This window comes from Pantherophis guttatus, chromosome 1, assembly GCF_059756535.1.
Source record: "Pantherophis guttatus breed Tessera chromosome 1, ASM5975653v1, whole genome shotgun sequence".
Lineage (NCBI taxonomy): Eukaryota > Metazoa > Chordata > Lepidosauria > Squamata > Colubridae > Pantherophis > Pantherophis guttatus.
Window position 1 is genome coordinate 1,339,712 of NC_142063.1, and position 20,038 is coordinate 1,359,749.

A 20,038-nucleotide genomic window follows, 5' to 3' on the forward strand; every position below is an offset into this window, starting at 1 on the left:
TACAAGATTCAAAACTCCCTCAGACTCTTTAACTCCTCTTTTAAAAATTATTCATCAGCCTCCCCTTTTAAAATTCTAAATTAAACATTTTAAAACTTTCTTTAAAGCATATCTTTTTAAAAGAAAAAAAAAGAAAAAAATATATTATTTTAAGTTAAACCTTTTAAGATCTCTTAATACCTTTAATAAAACATTCTTCAAGATATAAGTTTCAAAACTTTTTCTTTTTCTTTTTTTTTCCTCCTTCAAAAGGCTATCCATATAATCTTAAAAATACTAATAATCCATTGAGTTAAATTATTTCTAACTCTTGAGTTCATTCTTCAAAATATCAATTTCAAAGCTTTCAGAGAGTTATCAATTAAATTTAAAGTTAGGCGTTTTAATACCTCAATATTTTTTTTTTTAAAAAAGCTATCCATTTTTAGTTAAACATTTTTACTTAAACTTAAAAAATACTAATTTCGGCAAACTTTTCAAATTTATTATTAAAATCCTCCCCAAAAGAAACTAATCTTCAATTCTTCCTTTCTTTCTATATTTTTTCCAGTCCTTCTTCTTCAATAGTACTTTCTTCTTCAACATTGCTCCTCCCCCTACTTTTATTTTCGAAAATTTTTGAATATAGATTTGAGGCTGATGCATCTTTGGAAATCGTTCTCTTCTAAAAGTTATCTCCTTCAATTTGAAACCTCCATTTCAACTCTTCCTGCTTATATAATCAGTCACTTCCTTCCTTGAAAATTGATTCTGTCCATCAAGCCAAAAATTGTCACGATAAAGTTTACCAGTCTGCAGGAAAGAGTCTATTTGCTGCTTTTCAGTTAACTGCATAGGAGCTTCTGCCAAAACCTCTGTTTTCAGTGTGCTAGCTTCCATCGTGATCCTGACAGCCTCTTTTTCCTGCTCCAAAGTCGAAATAGCTTGATTTTCTTCCTCTTTTCCAACCAGCAAATCATTGTTGTTTTCCAGATTATAATTTTGAATAGTCCTTTCAACTGATTCCAATATAACAGAAGTATAAAAATTTAAGAGTTCTTGTAAAACCTTTACAGTCACAACTTGTGAATTTGCTGGCTCATATAATAATGATCCTCCATCCTTGATGTCAGCCATATTTCAATTTCCACTTTAAATTTATTCAGCTGTCAGGTCAATAAGTCCAATAATTTTCCACACAATTTAGAAGTATAAAGTAGTTGGGGTCAATATCATAGTCTTTTTCATTCCACTAGCACTTTAAATCTTTTTCTTGCCACGTAATCCAGTAGCTTTTACAATGTTGCAACTTTAAGGATCACTTTCACTAGTAAATTTCATTTTAACGCCCTTAAGCGCCATCTTTTTTCTTTTTCTTTTAAACGGAGTTAAAGTTTAATACTTGCATTTTCTGTTCTCCTGATTTTGCTCTGCCAGCGTCCAGGTTCAAATTTTCTCATAATCCTTAAAATTGCTCTGCTGGTGTGGTCGCGACCACTTGTTCTGCATAAAGCAGAATCGTCCCAGATCCGGAGCACTGAAGGGCTTTCAGGGAGCTCTCACCCTGCAAACCCCAGGCTTTAAAAAAAGCCTGGGGGTGTAGGGGAGCTCTACCCAGACTTTTCTGCTCTTCTCTCCCCCTTTTTCCCTGGGGGAGAGTTTCAAGCCGCTAGAACAGCTGATTTTCGCTGTTCTAGTGGCAAATGGAATCACGGGGCTGGAGCTCCTAAAGGAGTGTCCATTCGGGGAATGCGGAGCCACCGGAAGTCCGTGATCAGTTATAGCATTTGATGAGGAATTATTTAATTAAGATGTTCCTCCTCTGTCATTATCTTTTAGAAATATTATACTAAACATGCCTCAATATAAATGTTTCCTATTCCTGCATTAGAGATTTTTGTTCCTAATCATATTTTCTCTACAATTCAGAAGGGGGCCTCAGTAGGATAATGAAGCACTTGGGGAGAAAGATACAAGCCAAGAGACCAGCCCCAGAGGCCAAGATGGAGAAGATCTCCACAGCCACCATGGACTTTGGGGAGGAAGCTGATCCGAACACTGCAAAAGACCAGCATGCTAAAAGTAATGAACTTGGCTTCGTTGAAATTTAATCTCTACCATAAAAAATGGGATACAAGCAGAAAATTATACAAAGCATCAGAAGACTATGGAAACAAATATATATACACATACACATTGATATGGCACCTAACTTTTAAAAACTCTAAACTATTTAATTAAAAGGAATAAAATTGAAAAATATACTTTTTGAAATAATGAATTTATCTTTATCAGCAAGTTTTCTTTCTACCTAGGAAACTGAGCCTCAATGTGGATAATTGGAGGCGTTAGAAGAAAATGCCTGCATGATTGTTGTTGATAGCAGGTTTGTTTGTTTGTGTGTTTGTTTAATTATTTATTCATTTATTTATTTGTTCAACCTGTATTTTTGAGCATTATTTAATGGACATGTTCCTATTTCATGGTCAGCATGTTTTAGAAGAGTCATCAGATACTAAACATGCTTCAAAGATAAATTTAAATGTCTTCCATGCATGCACCAGTTAGAGATTTTTGTTCCTTATCATATTTTCCCTACAATTCAGATGGGGCCTAAATAAAATAATGTAACATTTGGGGAAAAAGATGCAAGCCAAGAGACCAGCCCCAGAGGCCAAGATGGAGAAGATCTCCATGGCCACCATGGACTTCCCCTTGGTGCTCAGGTAGGTGGGGAGGAAGCTGATCCGAACACTGCAAAAGACCAGCATGCTAAAAGTAATGAATTTGGCTTCATTAAAGCTGTCAGGCAATTTCCTGGCCAGAAAGGCCATCGTGAAACTGACACTGGCCAGGAAACCCAAGTAGGCGAGGACAGCATAAAACATTGAAGCTGAGCCTTCATTACATTCCAAGATGGTCTCTCCTACCAAGGAGTGGAAGTCCAAGTTGGGAAATGGGGGAGACTTTGCCAGCCAGGCGGCACAAAGAACTGCTTGGATCAGGGGACAAGACAATGCAGCTTGTCAGAGGTTTCCCTAAGAATTTTCTTGCCCTGTTCCCTGGTTTGGTGGCCATGAAGGCCAGAACCACCATGACAGTTTTTGCCAAGATACAGGAAACTGCAAGGGAAAAGAGGATGGCAAAGACAGTTTGTAAGAAGAGACAGGTGAGCTTCCTGGGTCGACCAATGAAGAGGAAGGAGCAGAGGAAGCAGAACAGGAGGGAGACCAGGAGGATGTAGGTGAGATCTTGGTTGTTGGCCTTGACAATTGGTGTATCGCGTTGCTTAAGGAAAATTGCCAAAACTGCTAATGTGATCATGGAGAGAAAAAGAGTGAGAGAAACTAAAATGTATCCCAGGGGCTCTTGATAGGAAAGGAAGTGGATCTTCTTGGCAATGCATTGGTCCTTGTCCTTGTTGGGATATTCTGGGCAAGCGTCACAGTGAGCTGCATCTGGAATGAAGACTCTTTGGTTCAGTATTTCATGGGCATCCACAGTGAGCTTCATCCCTCCCACTTAGGATCTCAAGTGTGAGGTGGGTTCTTAAAACAACATTTGAATATTCAACCACCAGTCTGTGTCATTCATTCAGAAAAGTAATCCGGAGGTTTTTTTTCCCCACTGGTATGTGACAGGAGAACAGGAAACAACTGCAAGAAAACTGAAAATTTCTGCCTTGAATTCACCCTGTGTGAAATTGGTTCAGGAGAGCAGTTCTGCCTATTCTCATTCCTCAGAAATGGGCAGTTAGACTGGGGATCAGAATAATTTTCATCTGTTTGTTTGTTTGTTTGTTTTATTACATTTATATACCGCCCTACTCCCGAAGGACTCAGGGCGGTGAACAGGCACAAAATAAAATACATAAATACAAAAGTTAGAAACATAATTAAAACCAAATTAAATAATTTAGCCCAGGACAATTAAAAATCCCAATAATTTAAAACAAATTAAAAATTCAATTTAAAAATTTAAAAGAAAGGGGAGAAAATCTGTATCGTGAAGCAGATCATACCTACCATGCATGACCAAGAATATCTTCATATCTGGATTTATTCCTTGATCCTGGAAGATCTACATTTGATGTATACTCTACCTGTCTGATTAGAAACGATCCCTTCTGGACAAGGGACACATTGGTAGCAGCAAACCTCTTTGCCTTCTGGGACACTTTTTCTCTCTCCTGCCTGGCACCTCTTCTTACCACACCTGGCAAAGGGCACCCTTAAGACAGAAAAGAGAAATGCTTGAGATGGTCTATTCAATGATCATGCATCATTTAATGTCCAAATTAACAGAATAACAGAGCTAAAAGGAACTTTGGAGATCTTCTAGTCCAATTCCCTGCTAAGGCAAGAAACCCTGGTTCTCCAATCTCTTCTTAAAAACTTCCAGTGTTGGAGCACCCACAGCTCCTGGCCGCAACTTGTTCCACTGATTCATTGTTCTAATGCCACAATGGACCTTCCTTCCTGCTCTCCTTGGCAAATTATTGTGTTCTTCATCCCATATGCTGGGCTTTCTAATGGAATCAAGAAGTGCCACCTTGTGCCATGCAACTGGGAAAGAAAGCACTGTCATTGCCGCAGTGTGCCAAGAGGCCCCTCAGCCACAGCAGGTCAAGGAGACCCAAAGCCATAATGCACCCAGGAGCTCCAAACATTACAGCATGAAGCCTCAGCTATTCCAGCCCAGAAGCATGGTTCCTAGACCCATCCGCAGCCCCGCTCTTCACCTGCTGCCATCCAATTCTCCATCACCTCTGCTGACCTTCATCATATTTTACCTCCTGCTGTTGATGATGCATGCTAGGATTAGCCCTGCAGCTGCTAGCTACACCTTATTCCCAAGGTCTTCTGAGTAAACCACCGTGAGTGACTTAGGCAGGCCATACCCACTCAGTCCTATTACCCCCCCCCCCAATCCACACCCACAGTAGTAACACATTTTACATTTCACCACTGGGGCCAATTAACCAGTGGAACAACTTGCCACCAGAAATCATGGGCGCTCCATTCCATTCCATTCCATTCCATTCCATTCCATTCCATTCCATTCCATTCCATTCCATTCTATTCTATTCTATTCTATTCTATTCTATTCTATTCTATTCTATTCTATTCTATTCTATTCATCCTCTTCCTCTTCTCTTCTCTTTTACTCTACTCTACTCTACTCTACTCTATTCTACTCCGTTTTCTTTTCTTTTCTTTTCTTTTCTTTTCTTTTCTTTTCTTTTCTATTCTATTCTATTCTATTCTATTCTATTTTAACAACATTTTGTACGTGCTTTTGAACTGCTAGGTTGGCAGAAGCTGGGACAAGTAACAGGAGCTCACCCCATTACGCGGCACTAGGGATTTGAATTGCTGAACTGCCAACCTTTCGATCGACAAGCTCAGCATCTTAGCCACTGAGCCACCACGTCCCTTCAAATTATTATTAGAGTTCTTTTAATTCTGCAGTTTAAATGAGCTACATTTTTTTTACTCTCTATATACTTAATAGAGACCCTGCTTCATTAATAAATACAATAATGTGAAATAGATGTTAATGGATATTTTCCTGCTCCTACTATTGGTACTATTTTTTAAATCCTTTTTGTCTGTCTGTCTGTCTGTCTGTCTGTCTGTCTGTCTGTCTGTCATATCTATCTAATTTTTAACTTAGAAATAGAATAATAGAGTTAGAAGGGACCTTAGAGGTCTTCTAGTCCCACACCCTGCTCAGGCCGGAAACCGTATGTCATATTGATGATACAGTCAAATAGCAGGGAGTTGTTCCAGGGAGTCCCAGGGAGTTCTTCAATTGGAAAGAGTTTGGAGGAGGCAGCAAAAATAGTCAATCCCAGAATGATTTTAGAGATTTAAAACCCCAATTCACAGACAAAGAGATATAAGTGTGGTTTGAGAAATAGGGCTTCTTCCAGACAAAATGCCACAGACTCCAGAGTTCTAAGGAATAATGTGGACTATTCTGGAAAAGATAATCAAAAAATGAATCACCGAACACCTAGAAGCAAACCAAGTAATAACCAAAAGCCAACATGGGTTTGTCAAAAGCAGATCATGCCAGACTAATCTTATTGCATTCTTTGACAAAGTGACAAAATTAGTGGACCAGAGAAATGCTGTCGATATAATTTACTTGGACTTCAATAAAGGATTTGATAAAGTAGACCATAACCTACTACTAGATAAAGTAGAAAAATGTGGGTTAGACAGCATCACCACCAGATGGATTCGTAACTGGCTGACCAACTGCACTCAACGTGTAGTCCTCAATGGAGCTGCATCTCCATGGAGGGAAGTATGCAGTGGAGTACCCCAAGGCTCTGTTTTAGGCCCAGTGCTCTTCAACACCTTCATCAATGACTTGGACGAGGGGATAGATGGGGAACTCATCAAATATGCAGATGACACCAAGCTGGCAGGAATAGCCAACTCTCCGGAAGATAGGTTCAAGATACAGAAGGATCTGGACAGACTTGAACATTGGGTGCTATCATATTGATGATACAATCAAATAGTAGGGAGTTGTTCCAGGAAGTCCCAGGGAGTTCTTCATTTGGAAAGAGTTTGGAGGAGGCAGCAAAAATAGTCAATCCCAGAATGATTTTAGAGATTTAAAACAGTTTTCCCCATGTATATCCTACATTAAGGGGATTTGACCAGGTGACCCCAAAGTTCTCTTCCAATTCTAAAGCTACAAGAATCACCCTGCAATCAGAGTTGCCCAATTCACAGACAGAGATATAAGTGTGTTTTGAGAAATAGGGCTTCTTCCAGACAAAATGACACAGATTCCAGAGTTAAAAGGAAAATTGTGGGCATTTTTCTCTCTTGGGATTCATAAAACACTAGCAATTCTTACTTCATCTCTGTGGATTTCCCAAGATTAACCTCCCTGAGCATAAAGAGGTTATGCTCAAAACATGTTTATCTACATGCTCTGAATGCTACAGCCGGGTCCCTTGACAGCTGGAGCTTAGATGAACGCTTGTCTTGAAGCTTTAAAACTCCACCTGAACCTTCTGAAGTCACCAGAGCATCCCAGTTCCTGCAAGACCCTCCTTTGGCTTGCTCTAGGAAAGAGATCTCTTTCTGTGATCAATGATTTCACTGTTAGTGTTGCTTTCGACATTGCCTGCAGCCATCCAGATGGACATGAGACTAAACTGCTTCTTGAGGAGACCTTTCCTTGAGCCAAAAGAATATTATAGACCTGGAGATCTCATTATCGGTGGAAACCTACCTCTCTCCATTATGGTAGTTCTACCACCCCTAGAGGAGCCTCTTGGTGATTGGGATGTCATTTCTCTGTAAGAGTTTCCTTGATTGTCTTTTTTTGTTGTTGTAAAGCCTTCCTAATTAGGACACATTGATTCTCCTTAATAATTCAATCTCTCTCTAATCCCCTACTCAAACCATCTGACTCTTCAGTGGTGAAGAACAGATTGTCACACTCAATAGAGAGTTAAACTATTCTCCATGTTCCTGAAGGCAGGATGCACATTGCAAAGAAACCAATTTGGACTGAACTTAGGGAGAAATAATGCTAGGGTCCTCTGTCTTATTGCTGGACTGAATTCATCTTCCCATCTCATTATTGTGATGATCTGTAACACCATGCTTCATGCTTTCATTACATCAAACGTAGAGAAGGTCTGCCTTTTGTCCCACCAACTCTGGATTCCCACAAATCTCCTGTTAATCCTGAGCGCTTCTAGGTCAGTGGAGCAAGCTTCTTTGAAAATCCCCAGCACAAAGAGTTCCACATTCTGAGACACTGAAGGGGCTTTTTCTAACTGGGGGCCATCCAGATATATCGGCTTAATCATTGCTAGCCAGCAGAAATCAACCTGGTCAGACTTTCAATTTAAGTCAATTGAATTTCATTGCTTTTATTGGAAAGCCACCTAGATCAAAATGACTCTGATGACACAATAGGTGAATAGCCAGTTTGGAAAAAAAGGGCTTGAGAATGTAAAGCAGAAATTGTCAGCCTTTAAAGAGTTCCATGACTGGATATAATAAAGTATAGAGCTTTATCAAGATAATATGTCACATTTCCTTAACTGTATTGAAAAGTTCATTTTGGAAAACTTGAGCTGAGCTCATGCTGTAAATTACAACTTGTGTATCAACTCACAGAAATGTCCTGCAGACAGAGAAAGGGAAGCTTTTACATAACACTGTTGACAATAGTAACAAAATCAATTGATTGACAGCAATCTTGTTTTCTAACAGCAGGAAAAGAAATTGTATTGATTGATTTTATGATTAACTCCTAGAATTCTGATAATGCTTTCTTAACAAAAATCTGCTCCTGACTAATTTTTGTCTTCTAACACTTGCAACAAAGACCTATTCCCAAGAACTACCAACACGTCCTGGCCTTGGCATTTGCCGTCCAGGAGATCAACAAAGACCCACAGCTTCTCCCCAACATCACCCTGGGCTTCCGTATCTACGAAGAGAATGACTATGCAAGCATGACTCAAGATGTCAGCCTGTCTCTGCTCTCCAGTCATGGAAAATTGTTCCCTAACTATAAGTGTGACACACAGAACAACCTTATCTCTGTCCTTGGGGGTCTCAACTCCAGAACCTCATACCAGATGGCAACCATATTTGGCAATTTCAAGATTTCTCAGGTACCTGGACACATAACATGATGAAAGGGGGAATGATGTAAACTCTGCCTTCTGTGGTTACTGCCAACAACTTACAGAGCCAATTCTGTGACCAGAAAAGACATCATGAAGGAGCAAGGTTGTAAGGAAGAGGGTCTAGAATAGGATACTCTGCTATTCTGGATGGTCTGAGATTAATACATGTACCATTCTCCTTGCTTAACCTCTTCCTTTTCCTCCATCTCCACCCTCCCTTCAGCTAGGTTACCGCTTCTGTGACCCTGTTTTGAGGGATAAGAGCCAGTTCCCCACCTTCTACCAGATCGATCCCCAGTATCACCTGCAGAATGAAGCCATTGTCCAGCTCCTTCTCTATTTCCAGTGGAACTGGATTGGGATTGTGGTTCAGAGGTCAGAGAGCACTGACTATTTCATCCAGATTTTTAATGCCACCCTCGCCCAGAATGACATTTGCATACAATTTGTGAAACAGATCTTGCCTCGAATCTCAGTGTTCAATGAATTGCAGGGCGATCAAAGAGATATGCTTTGGACAATTTTGAACAGTGATGCTCATGTTGTGATTGTCTCAGGGGATTCAAATTCTCTGCAAAGTCTTATACTAACCCTCTATGTTTATGAAGAAGAGAGCAATGCTTCTTCTGGGAAGGTCTGGATCCTGACCACCCAATGGGAATTTTCAGCTATTGGCTATCACTACGATTGGGTGAAACTAAAATCCCTCCATGGCGCTTTGTCTTTCACGGTTCACACAAAACCGGTGCCAGGATTCAAAGATTATCTCTGGGCTCTGAATCCACACGAACCCCACGGAGACGTCTTTCTCCCTGAATGGTGGGAAGTTGTATTTGACTGTGTGGTTTTGAAGGCAGGTCTGGCCTCACCTGATGGCCGAAGGGTTTGCACAGGGGAGGAGAACCTGGACACCCTCCCGGCCTCCATCTTTGATGGAAAGATGACCGGTTTCAGCTACAGCGTCTACAATGCTGCCTATTCTGTGGCACACGCATTACATGCTGCACATATGTATGAATCACAGTGGGCATTGAAGAGGGGCAGAAAGAAGCCACACCTTCACCTCTCTGTGAAGCCCTGGCAGGTAATTCTCTCTCTCTCTTTTTTTTAATTTTAAAAACAAACTTTATTCAATATAAAAAGATAAAAAAATTGTACAAGACGTTCTTAACTCTAAAAAAGAAAATACAATTCTAAATTACATATATACTAAAACTAACAAACAGGATTATCTATCTATAATATTTAAACATGTGAATATATATATCCATTAACCTTAATTTCTTAATGATGGTTACCTTTAATTTCTTACTGTATTTGACTTTAGTTTTTTTTCCATCGATTAATCCATTCATACCACCTGTCCCATATTTGGAAATACTGTGAGTCTTCCTTATTGTTTAATTTTAAATCTATCCATTTCTGCACATATAAATATCTTTTGGATTATTTCTTGTTCTGTTGGCAACTGTTCTAATTTCCAGGATTGGGCTAGGATTAATCTAGCCACCGTGATTATATGTAGCGTGATGTATTTTATTTCTTTTCTACTGCTTTTTTTAAGTATGCCTAATAAGAAAATTTCTAATTTTCATCCAAATGTTTTTAATTTTTGGGCAGAGCCACCAAAGATGATAAAAGGTTCCCAGTGATTGTCTGCATTTCCAACATATTGGATTACAATTTGCGTACATTTTTGCCAATCTAGCAGGGGCTAGGTACCATCTATACCACATCTTGTAATGGTTCTCTTTATATGTTGTTGCCTTTATTATTCTACAATTATTTTCCCATATCATTTCCCACTCTTCCAATTGTATATTTTTTTCCAATGTCCCTAGCCCAAGCTATCATTTGACCTTTAACTATATTTTCTGCCAAATCGAACTCTAGTAGGTATTTGTAAATTTTTGAGATTAATTTTACCTCTTTAGTTTCTAATAATTTATCTAATTGGTTAGATTTTATTTCAACTCCTCCTTCTTCACTGTCTTTTTTGTATCTGGTTTGTATTAATAAATATGGCCACCAGTCTATTTCTATACCCTGGTCCCTGAGCTCTTGGCGTGATTTAAGTCTTCTGTTTATGTTCAGAATTTCTTTGTATCTTATTATTTTTTGAGTAGCTGATGTATTGGGGTGCATTGTTGCCTCTAATGTAGATATCCAGCCTGGGACTTTCATATAGTGCTTACGTTTAATTTCCGACCAGGTGCCAATTAGTGGTCTTCCGAGTGCGCTTCAAGGTTCTGGTTATCACCTTCAAAGCGCTCCATGGCTTAGGACCTGGTTATTTACGGGACCGCCTGCTACCACCAATAGCCTCCCACCGGCCAGTACGCTCCCATAGAGAGGGGCTCCTCTGGGTGCCGTCGGCCAAACAATGTCGGCTGTCGGCCCCTAGGGGGAGAGCCTTCTCTGTGGGGGCACCTACGATTTGGAACGAGCTCCCCCCGGAGATACGTAGGATCCCGGATCTGCGCACCTTCCGCCGCGCGCTTAAGACTTTTCTATTTTATCAAGCTGGCCTGGCCTAAATCTTCCCCCTTTTTAAATGTGGAAATTTTAAATTTTTAAATTTTAAATTCGTCTTTTTATAGGGGTATGGGTAAGGCATTTTAAATTAGGGAGCCATTTTAGATTTAATTCTGTTTTAAACGTATTTTAATTGTTTATATTGTATGTTTTTAACTTTGGCTGTTCACCGCCCCGAGTCCTTCGGGAGAGGGGGCGGTATAAAAATCTAATAAATAAATAAATAAATAAATAAATAAATAAATAAATAAATAAATAAATAATTCTCCTAAGCAGATTCTCCAGGGTTAAAATAAAGAGCAGGGGTGAGAGTGGGCACCCTTGTTGTACTCCTCTACTTATTTCAAAGAAATCTGTTAATTCCCCATTCACTAATAGTCTTGCCTTCTGAGTTGTGTATATTGTAGATATTATCTTTTCAAATTTCTCTCCAAATTTCATATTTTTTATCTGTTGTGTCATGAATCTCCAATTTACCCGATCAAATGCTTTTTGTGCACCCAGAAAAATCAGCGCTGCCTGTTTCTCTGGTTGCACCTCATAGTATTCTATTATGTTAATCACCATCCTTAAATTATTTTTAATTTGTCTTGTCGGCAAGAATCCATTCTGATCTGGATGTATTCCGTTATTTACTATTATTTTTAATCTATTCGCCATTAAGTTCATAAAAATTTTATAATCGGTATTTAGTAGGGAAATTGGCCTATAATTACTAATTCGTGTTGTATCTGTCCCTTCCTTGTCGATTAATGAAATATGTGCTTCTTTCCAAGATTCTGGTATTTTTGCTTCTTTTAATGCCTCATTGTAAACCTCTAATAATATCCCATTTAGTGATGTTCCTAGTCCTTTGTATAGTTCTATTGGTAGCCCATCTGTTCCCGGGGTTTTATTATTTTTTTGTTTCCTGATTGTTTCCTGTAATTCCTCCATCGTAATCTCCCTATTTAGCATCTTTTTTTCCTCTTCCGTTATCACGGGCATTTCCTCCTTTTTTAAATATTGGTCTTTTTCTTCTATTTCCACCTCATCTTGCTTATATAGGTTTTGGAAGAATTGAATTGCTATCTCTTTTTTTTTTTTCTGGGCTCTGATGCAGCTTACCTTCATTGTCCTGTAGTTGATGGATTATTCGTTTTTCCCATTCTTTTCTTAGTTTATAAGCCATCCACCTCCCCGGTTTATTTGCCTGTTCAAATTGATTTTGTCTTATGAATTTCAATGTATTGACATATTTTTCTTGTTCAAGTATATTCAATTTGTGTTTGGCTGCCATCCAATTAACTCTTATTTGTTCGTCCCCTGGTCTTTCTTGTAATTTCTCTTCCCAATTTTTAATCTCACTATAAATTTTGTTATATTCCTTTTCCCTCTCCTTTTTCCTTTTACTATTATAAGCTAATGTTATTCCTCTAATGTAGGTTTTTGTTGTGTCCCACAAATTTTGTAAAGATGTCTGGCTTTTATTATTATCCTTGAAGAACCATTTCAGTTCTTCTTCTATTCTTTCAGTATATTCTTTTTCTTTCATTACCTGTGTATTCATCATCCATCTACTTTTCCCCTTTCTCCATCCTCTCCATTCTATTATTAATGAGTTATGATCAGCCCAATCATTTGTCCCTATTTCTACTGATTGAATCTCCTGTGTTAAGGTCTTCATAGCCTATACCATGTCTATCCTCAACCAAGATTTGTGAGGGTTGGAGTAGTATGTATATATTTCCTCTTTGGGGTTATATAATCTCCAAACGTCTACTAAATTTAGTTCTTCTAGGAGGGATAAAAATGTTTTCGGCAACAAATTTTTCTTATTATTTTTTTTTATTCTGATTACTTCTATAGTCTTTTTTTGGGTCTACAATGGCATTAAGATCGCCTAGCAGGCATACATTTTCTATATTTTGTTCTATTATTTTTTCATGTAGGTTTTGGTAAAATTCTTTTTGTTCACTATTTGGTGCATATACCACAACTAATAACACATTTTTACCTTTAAGATTAATTTCGATCATCACAGTTCTTTCTATTCTATCTGCATATTTAAGTTTGCTTTCTATTTCTTCTTTAACATAAACTGCTATTCCTTTTTTCTTCTCATCTGTTAATGATATATATAATTTCCCTAGTTTTTTGCATTGTAGATACTTTTCTTCTTGTTTTCTTATGTGGATTTCACATATTATGTCTGCTTTTTGTTTGATTAATTTTCTAAATGTTTGATTTCTTTTAACAGGAGAGTTAAGTCCGTTTATGTTTATTGATATGATTTTCAAATTTCTGTCCATTTTTAAAAGTTAGTCTTCTTTCTTTTTGTTTCTTTACTTCCTGTCCCTTTTTTTTTTGCTTGGTTTTGTGCTCTTGCCATTACTCCTTCTTCTTCTTCTTGAATTTCCCCCTCTTCCTCTTTTTCTTTCTCCTTATTGTTCTCTTCACATAGGGTTATTTGGTCTTCTCGTCTCGATGTTGTTTTGCCTCTCCTTCCCAACTCCTCTCCTCTTCTGGCAGGTAATTCTCATCTTCAGGTCTTCCCTTCTGATCCAGGAAACAGATTTACTGTAAGGATCTGCCTCTCCACCTTTCCCAAGAGAGTATAGACTCTTGAAACGTGGTATTTCAAAAGGAACCTTTTATTGAGAAGAAGTGATAGCAGAACAGGCGAAGCAGACTCTAAATTTCCTCCCGAATTGCACAGTTAGAAATAGGGGTCTAGAATCCATCCCTCCAGTCTAAACGTGGATTTCAGCCAATCCACAGCTGTGAAGATGTTTATTGTAACAGCCGTCCTGAGAACGAGATAAGGATCCGTTCCCATGGTCTTCTTCCGCTTTCAACCAACTGACACAATCCACATGGCCCTCCCTCCTTATTTCACTCCCAGAAGGTGAGAATATTGCAGGGCACTTAGGTGCCAGGAAAAAGGTTGTAAAATACAGTTTATCTCCATGCTCCCCCCTCCCTCCATTTGAATGGCAGTATCGCATTAGGGATCTGACATTTACACTCTTTTAAGATTCATTTACTTTTGCCTGTGAACTCCACTGTCTTGTCTTTTCCCTAATATTTTCCTCCTCTATTTAAAACTTATATAAATCTTGAAATTTTTAATGCCATTTTTATTTTAGCAATCATAGCTGGAAAAGGAAAAAAGAGTCGTACACTGTTTTCCCCTAATTATGCCAGTTGCTGGTGCTGTGACTGAGTTATCCATGGAATTTTCATTGCTCTATTTCGATTGTTCAGCCAACCTTGTGTAGCCAGTTAATCAATCTTCAATCTTTACCTTGGTCATTATTTTCAATAATTTTTCCAGCAATTTATAAATTTGGATCCTACTACGTAGACTCTTACATATCTTGATAATATCTGTCAGAGTGTTTACAGCATGACTACTATTTTTGAGACAACCCAGGAACAAAATACAGGACACAGTGGTTTTGTCATTACAAACAATGATTTATATACTGTTTACTGTTATAGACTTTTATATACAGACATAAATGTGGTAGGCACATACCAGGCAAGCAAGCAATCTTCAACTCTACATGGAGAACTACAGTACAATGCAGGTAGAACACAATGAAGAGTCTGATTCACGGGGAGAGAGAGACACCCTCTTATGGTCTCCCTTATATAGACATCTTCTTAAAGTGGCAATAACCCTGCTGACTCATCCTCAGTCTTAAAGTGGCAATAACCCTGCTGACTCATCCTCAGTCTTAAAGTGGCAATAATCCTGCTGACTCATCCTCAGTCTTAAAGTGGCAATAATCCTGCTGACTCATCCTGGTCCACAGCCTTCCAGCGGCTGGTCAGTTTTAAATCTTCATTATCCTGACAATATCGATATACTGTATGTCTTGAGCAGGGGGTGGGACAAGAAGACCTCCAAAGTCCCTTCCAACTCTGTTTTTCTTCCATTATAAGTTTTTGGGTTCTCTTGAGGCTCACATGTATCCTCCACACTTGTTCATGTTTGCCCATTGTGTAACGCTGTCCCACAAATGTTGAAATCAGTTAATAGCTTGTTCCATTTTGAAGTCACCTTCCCATTTGGAAATGTCTTGCCAATGACAGAACAGCCCTGATATGTTCTGGAATATAGAATCATAGGGCTGGAAGAGGTCTTCTAGTCCAACCCTCTACTCAAGGAAGACCTTATATCTTCCCAGACAAATGGCTGTCCAGTCTATTTTTGAAAACTTCCAATACTTCAGTACTTTCTATTCCTCTTGAACATTTGTAACTGGAATCAAAAGAAGAGAGATCTGGAAGACGCTTGGAAGTCAGTGTGAACTTCACAAGCAGCATCAGTCAAAGAGTGTAGCTGTCTGATATAAAACTTTCACTGGCTGTAAGGCACTCAAAGATTAATAGGATCAGTACCCACTTTAGTCAATAGGCTGAAGTGTGTATTAAAGGCACCTTTTAATTTCTGCTACATTTTTGGTGAGTACATGACAAGACAAAACTGGGCTTGTTAAGAAAGCATCTGAAATAGTCAATGTGAATAAACAAATAAATAAACAGACCATATTTTCATGAGCTGAGGTGGCACAGTGGTTAGAGTGCAGTACTGCAGGCTACTTCAGCTGACTGCTACCTGCAGTTCGGCAGTTCGAATCTCACTAGGCTCAAGGTTGACTCAGCCTTCCATCCTTCCGAGGTGGGTAAAATAGAACCCAGATTGTTGGGGGCAAGAGGCTGACTCTGTAAGCCATTTAGAGAGGGCTGTAAAGCACTGTGAAGCAGTATATAAGTCTAAGTGCTATTTCTATTGCTATTGTAAGATTGCTGATGAACACAAGAGTCAGAAATTAGGGTTGAGAGCAAGAAAATCCCTTCTGTTCCCATGAAGGACATCAATGCCTCTTACCAGAACTGGAGCAAAATGCAATATCGGTGCATCTCATTCATGACTTCGGTTAACAGCTTAACCAAAAATATTTTGCAGGCAAGTCATTTGGAACCAGAGTTTGACTCATTTATCTTTCCAAGCACCTAGTTTTCCTTGGGAATAATTTATAGTTATAATCCTTGAAGCTGAATATCCAGCAGCTCCAGAAATAGAACGTGGCCTCCATTTACAGCTTAATAACTTATAACTTAATGGGTTTTTTTTAATGTTTGCCCATTTATTCACCAGAGGTGATTCTCTCCAACAGGTAGTGGCACATTTGCAATTGTGACTGTGCAACAGTGCATAATAAACTCACCATGTTGGGGGGGGGGAATAGCAGGGAATAATAAGGAATATTATGTCAGGGTTCCAAGGAAGACCCCCAACAAAATAAAGCTCTGAGTCCTGAGGTTCCTCAAAGTTTCAATTTATTAGAGATGTCATGTTGGCACATCTGGGAAAACCCAAGTCTGAAAGCTTCCAGGTTTTCTCCACCCAGCTAAGAGTTCACAGCCCTGCCCCACCCCCACAGGTTCATCACATTGTCCAATCAACTCTTCACACTCCACCGGATACAATCTTCAGGCAGTCTCCATCAGATGCAGGCAAAAGTCCTTGAATACGGAATGTTGTTATGACTAACTTTCTACCGCTCCAACAACAACCCCCTCCCAACTTCCCCAGCTAAAATATGTGGCAATTTAGAAGCAAAAAGAAAATTGTCTTGCAAAACTAACGTATTACCTATGTTCACCACATTGAGTTACTTATAAAGTAATAAAGACCGGATAAAAATGTAATAACTACATAAAAGAAATGAAGAGATTGAATGTAAAAACTTATTAGGGAAATGCTGTTCATCAACATTAACAATGGATAGCATTTGTCTTTCTTTTATCTCTGGGATATAGAAAAACATTTATTTTGCATATCGCAATTTAAAATCTCTTTATATAAACTCTCTTCTTTTCATGGACTTTCTGGTTGTTTGTTGCTTGTCTTGCAATTCCAGATGCACAACTTCTTGAGAAAGGTCCTTTTCAACAATACCGGTGGGGAGGAAGTCTCCTTTTCAGAAACTGGGATGAAATATGCAGGATTTGACATCCTCAACTGGGTCGTCTTTGCAAATATGACGATCCTTCGAGAGAAAGTTGGATGGGTCGATCCAGAGGGTCCTTCAGCTGAAGGTTTCAGCATCAATGCTGATTCCATTGTGTGGGCCAATCAGGTGGGGAGTAGATGTTGTTTCCAGGATGTTGCAATGGAAATTCTATTCAGGGGAAGGAAGAAAAAGGGCTGCTTTGACACAGACCCGAAGCCAAGCTGAACATTTCTAACCTCTCCATCTCAAAGCGAATCTCACTCTCCTTTCAGACAAAGCCTTTCTCCCGTTGTGTGAAGCGCTGCCGTCCAGGACGAGCAAGGAAAGTTGCAGAGGGGAAGCACTCTTGTTGCTACGGATGTGTTTCTTGCCCAGAAGGGACCATTTCTAATCAAACAGGCAAGTTCCTCAGTGAGACCCTCAAGCAGGAATGAGGAGGTCTGGCGTGGCTGCCTGGTGAGGAGTGAGAGAGAATATTTGGTGGAAAATCTGTTGAGCAAATGAACATGAAAGTCATTCAAAACTTTTAAGAGTGGTCCATTGAATGCATCCTTCTTTAAGTTGTTATCAGCAGTTTTAACTTTTAAATACTTTTTCTATGTTTTAATATTTTATTGAACACTGCCCAGAGTCCCTTGTGGTGGGCTATGGGAATTTCAAAATTTAATAATTAAATAAAAGAAATCAATTATTATCTTCTGAGATTGACTCCACTGGATGCTTCTGCATTGTGTGGAGCAGAAATAAAGAGACAGGGAGCATGGGACATTTCACTTCCTTCACTGGGAAAACATTTCCCCTCAAAGAGAATCCCTGGTTCTCTGTCTAATGTCAGCTGGTGCCTGTTCTTCCAGATGCTGCTCAGTGCATCCCCTGCCCAGAAGACCAACACCCAAACAAGAACCACGACCTGTGCATTCCCAAGACCATGAACTTCCTCTCCTATGAGGATATACTCGGCTTCACTTTAGTTTGTCTAGCTCTTTTCTTCGCTTTGACCACTATCCTCATGTTGGCAGCCTTCATCAAGCACCGCAACACACCCATCGTCAAGGCCAACAACTGTGATCTCACCTACCTTCTCCTGGTCTCCCTCCTGCTCTGCTTCCTCTGCTCCTTCCTCTTCATCGGGCAGCCAAGGAACCTCACCTGTCTCCTCCGACAAACCACTTTCGGCATCGTCTTCTCCATTGCTATTTCATCTGTGTTGGCAAAAACTCTGACTGTAGTTGTGGCCTTCATGGCTACTAAGCCAGGAAACAGGGCAAGAAAATTCTTGGGGAAGCAACTGATTGTAGTCCTGGCCTGTCCCCTCGTGCAAACAGCTCTTTGTGCCTCCTGGCTGGCAATCTGCCCTCCATTTAGTAATTTGGATTTTCATTCTGTGATAGGAGAAATTGTGATGGAATGCAATGAAGGTTCAACCACCATGTTTTATGCTGTCCTGGGCTACATGGGTTTCCTGAGTCTCATCAGCTTCATAGTGGCTTTTCTGGCCAGGAAGCTGCCTGACAGCTTTAATGAAGCCAAGTTCATTACTTTTAGCATGCTGGTCTTCTGCAGCGTTTGGGTCTCCTTTCTCCCCACCTACCTGAGCACCAAAGGGAAGTCCATGGTGGCCGTGGAGATCTTCTCCATCTTGGCCTCTGCGGCTGGTCTGCTGAGTTGTATCTTTCTCCCCAAATGCTATGTTATAGTGCTGAGGCCAGATCTGAACAATAGAAGTCACCTCATGAGGAAAGTTAAGTAGGAAAGTAAGAAAACTTATAGTCCCTTCTGTACAGATGGATAGAGAAGTTTCCACTCCAAATATATCCAAACACAACAAGCACATTCTAGCTAAAAGTGACATTGAGGTTTTCTTGTTTTTCCTGACTCATTTTCCTGACTCTGTCTCATAGTTAGAGTCTGACTTAACTATGTGACCTTCTTAGAAGGGTCTCCAAGAAGCCTTTCAATTTTATTCAAACATACATTTTAATCAGAAATAACTCTGCTTAGCCTTATACATCCCTCCCTTTTATTCCAAAAAGCTCAGCCTTTAATTATTGTGCTTTGTAACGTTGCATTAAATTTTAATCATTTGCAGTTTTTCTTATCTTGAGCAACTGAGATGAAATTTTTACCACTTAACGTCAGATGCTGCTAAGAGTTCCCATCACAGGCTGTGACGATTGATCATCCAATAAGGAGAATGTCTATGACTTCTATCAATGCCAACCACATTTTTTCAGGGTTCAGGGTTCTTTCTTTCAGAAATAATTGTTCCGGTGATGTTTGCAATGTCCTTGTGTAGTTTGGATCTTTGTCCTTTTCTCAATAAGGAGCCCAACTCAAGAATTCCCAGTCTTTGCAGAAGTCTTCATCCGGATGATTATCATGCATAAAAAAAAGGGGGGGGAGAGATGACACCTTAGAGACTCTGCTGGCCTAGTGAAGAAGTTGACTTATAATACTAATTTGGACGTAAAATCATGGTTAAAGAAATGTACAAGCTCAGTCCTTTTCCAGTGATGGGTCCCTCACTTTAGAAATCAGCATTTCTCTCATGAATAATGGACTGCAGTAAATCTGAGCTGTGATCCACCCACTGGATTCTTGTGGTCAGCAATGATTACCTGACCTGGAGAAGCTGCTCCAAGAGAGACTCAGTTATACTCACTAAAGCAAAGTGTCAAAGGGAGGGTGATGGAATCATATAAAATGGTCCATGATATGGAGAAAGAGCCTTTCTTCTTCCTCACTAAGCCATAGAAGTTTAATCAAGGACTCAATGAAACTTGGGACTTGCTGTTGCAGACTAAACCAAAAATATGGAAACAGAATCTCTACCAGCAGA

The 20,038-nt window shown here is 39.4% G+C and overlaps 1 protein-coding gene across 1 annotated transcript; it reads left to right on the forward strand.

The window, feature by feature from the left end:
• The first annotated feature begins 4,495 nt into the window (after positions 1-4,495).
• Positions 4,496-19,281, forward strand: LOC132711878 (vomeronasal type-2 receptor 26-like). Its single transcript, XM_087883514.1, has 6 exons — positions 4,496-4,845; positions 8,350-8,641; positions 8,880-9,740; positions 17,107-17,325; positions 17,472-17,598; positions 18,054-19,281. Exons 1-6 carry the CDS (start codon positions 4,496-4,498, stop codon positions 18,947-18,949), a joined length of 2,745 nt encoding a protein of 914 aa, XP_087739640.1. The 3' UTR covers positions 18,950-19,281.
• Positions 19,282-20,038: the final 757 nt, after the last annotated feature.

What these genes read in the sequence shown, in the direction of transcription:
- LOC132711878 (XM_087883514.1), top strand. Translation starts at nt 4,496, where the DNA reads ATGCTGGGCTTTCTAATGGAATCAAGAAGTGCCACCTTGTGCCATGCA. An exon ending in GCAATTTCAAGATTTCTCAG is followed by an intron (nt 8,642 to 8,879) that starts GTACCTGGACAC and finishes CCCTCCCTTCAG; the next exon opens with CTAGGTTACCGCTTCTGTGA. An exon ending in TCTCTGTGAAGCCCTGGCAG is followed by an intron (nt 9,741 to 17,106) that starts GTAATTCTCTCT and finishes TTGCAATTCCAG; the next exon opens with ATGCACAACTTCTTGAGAAA.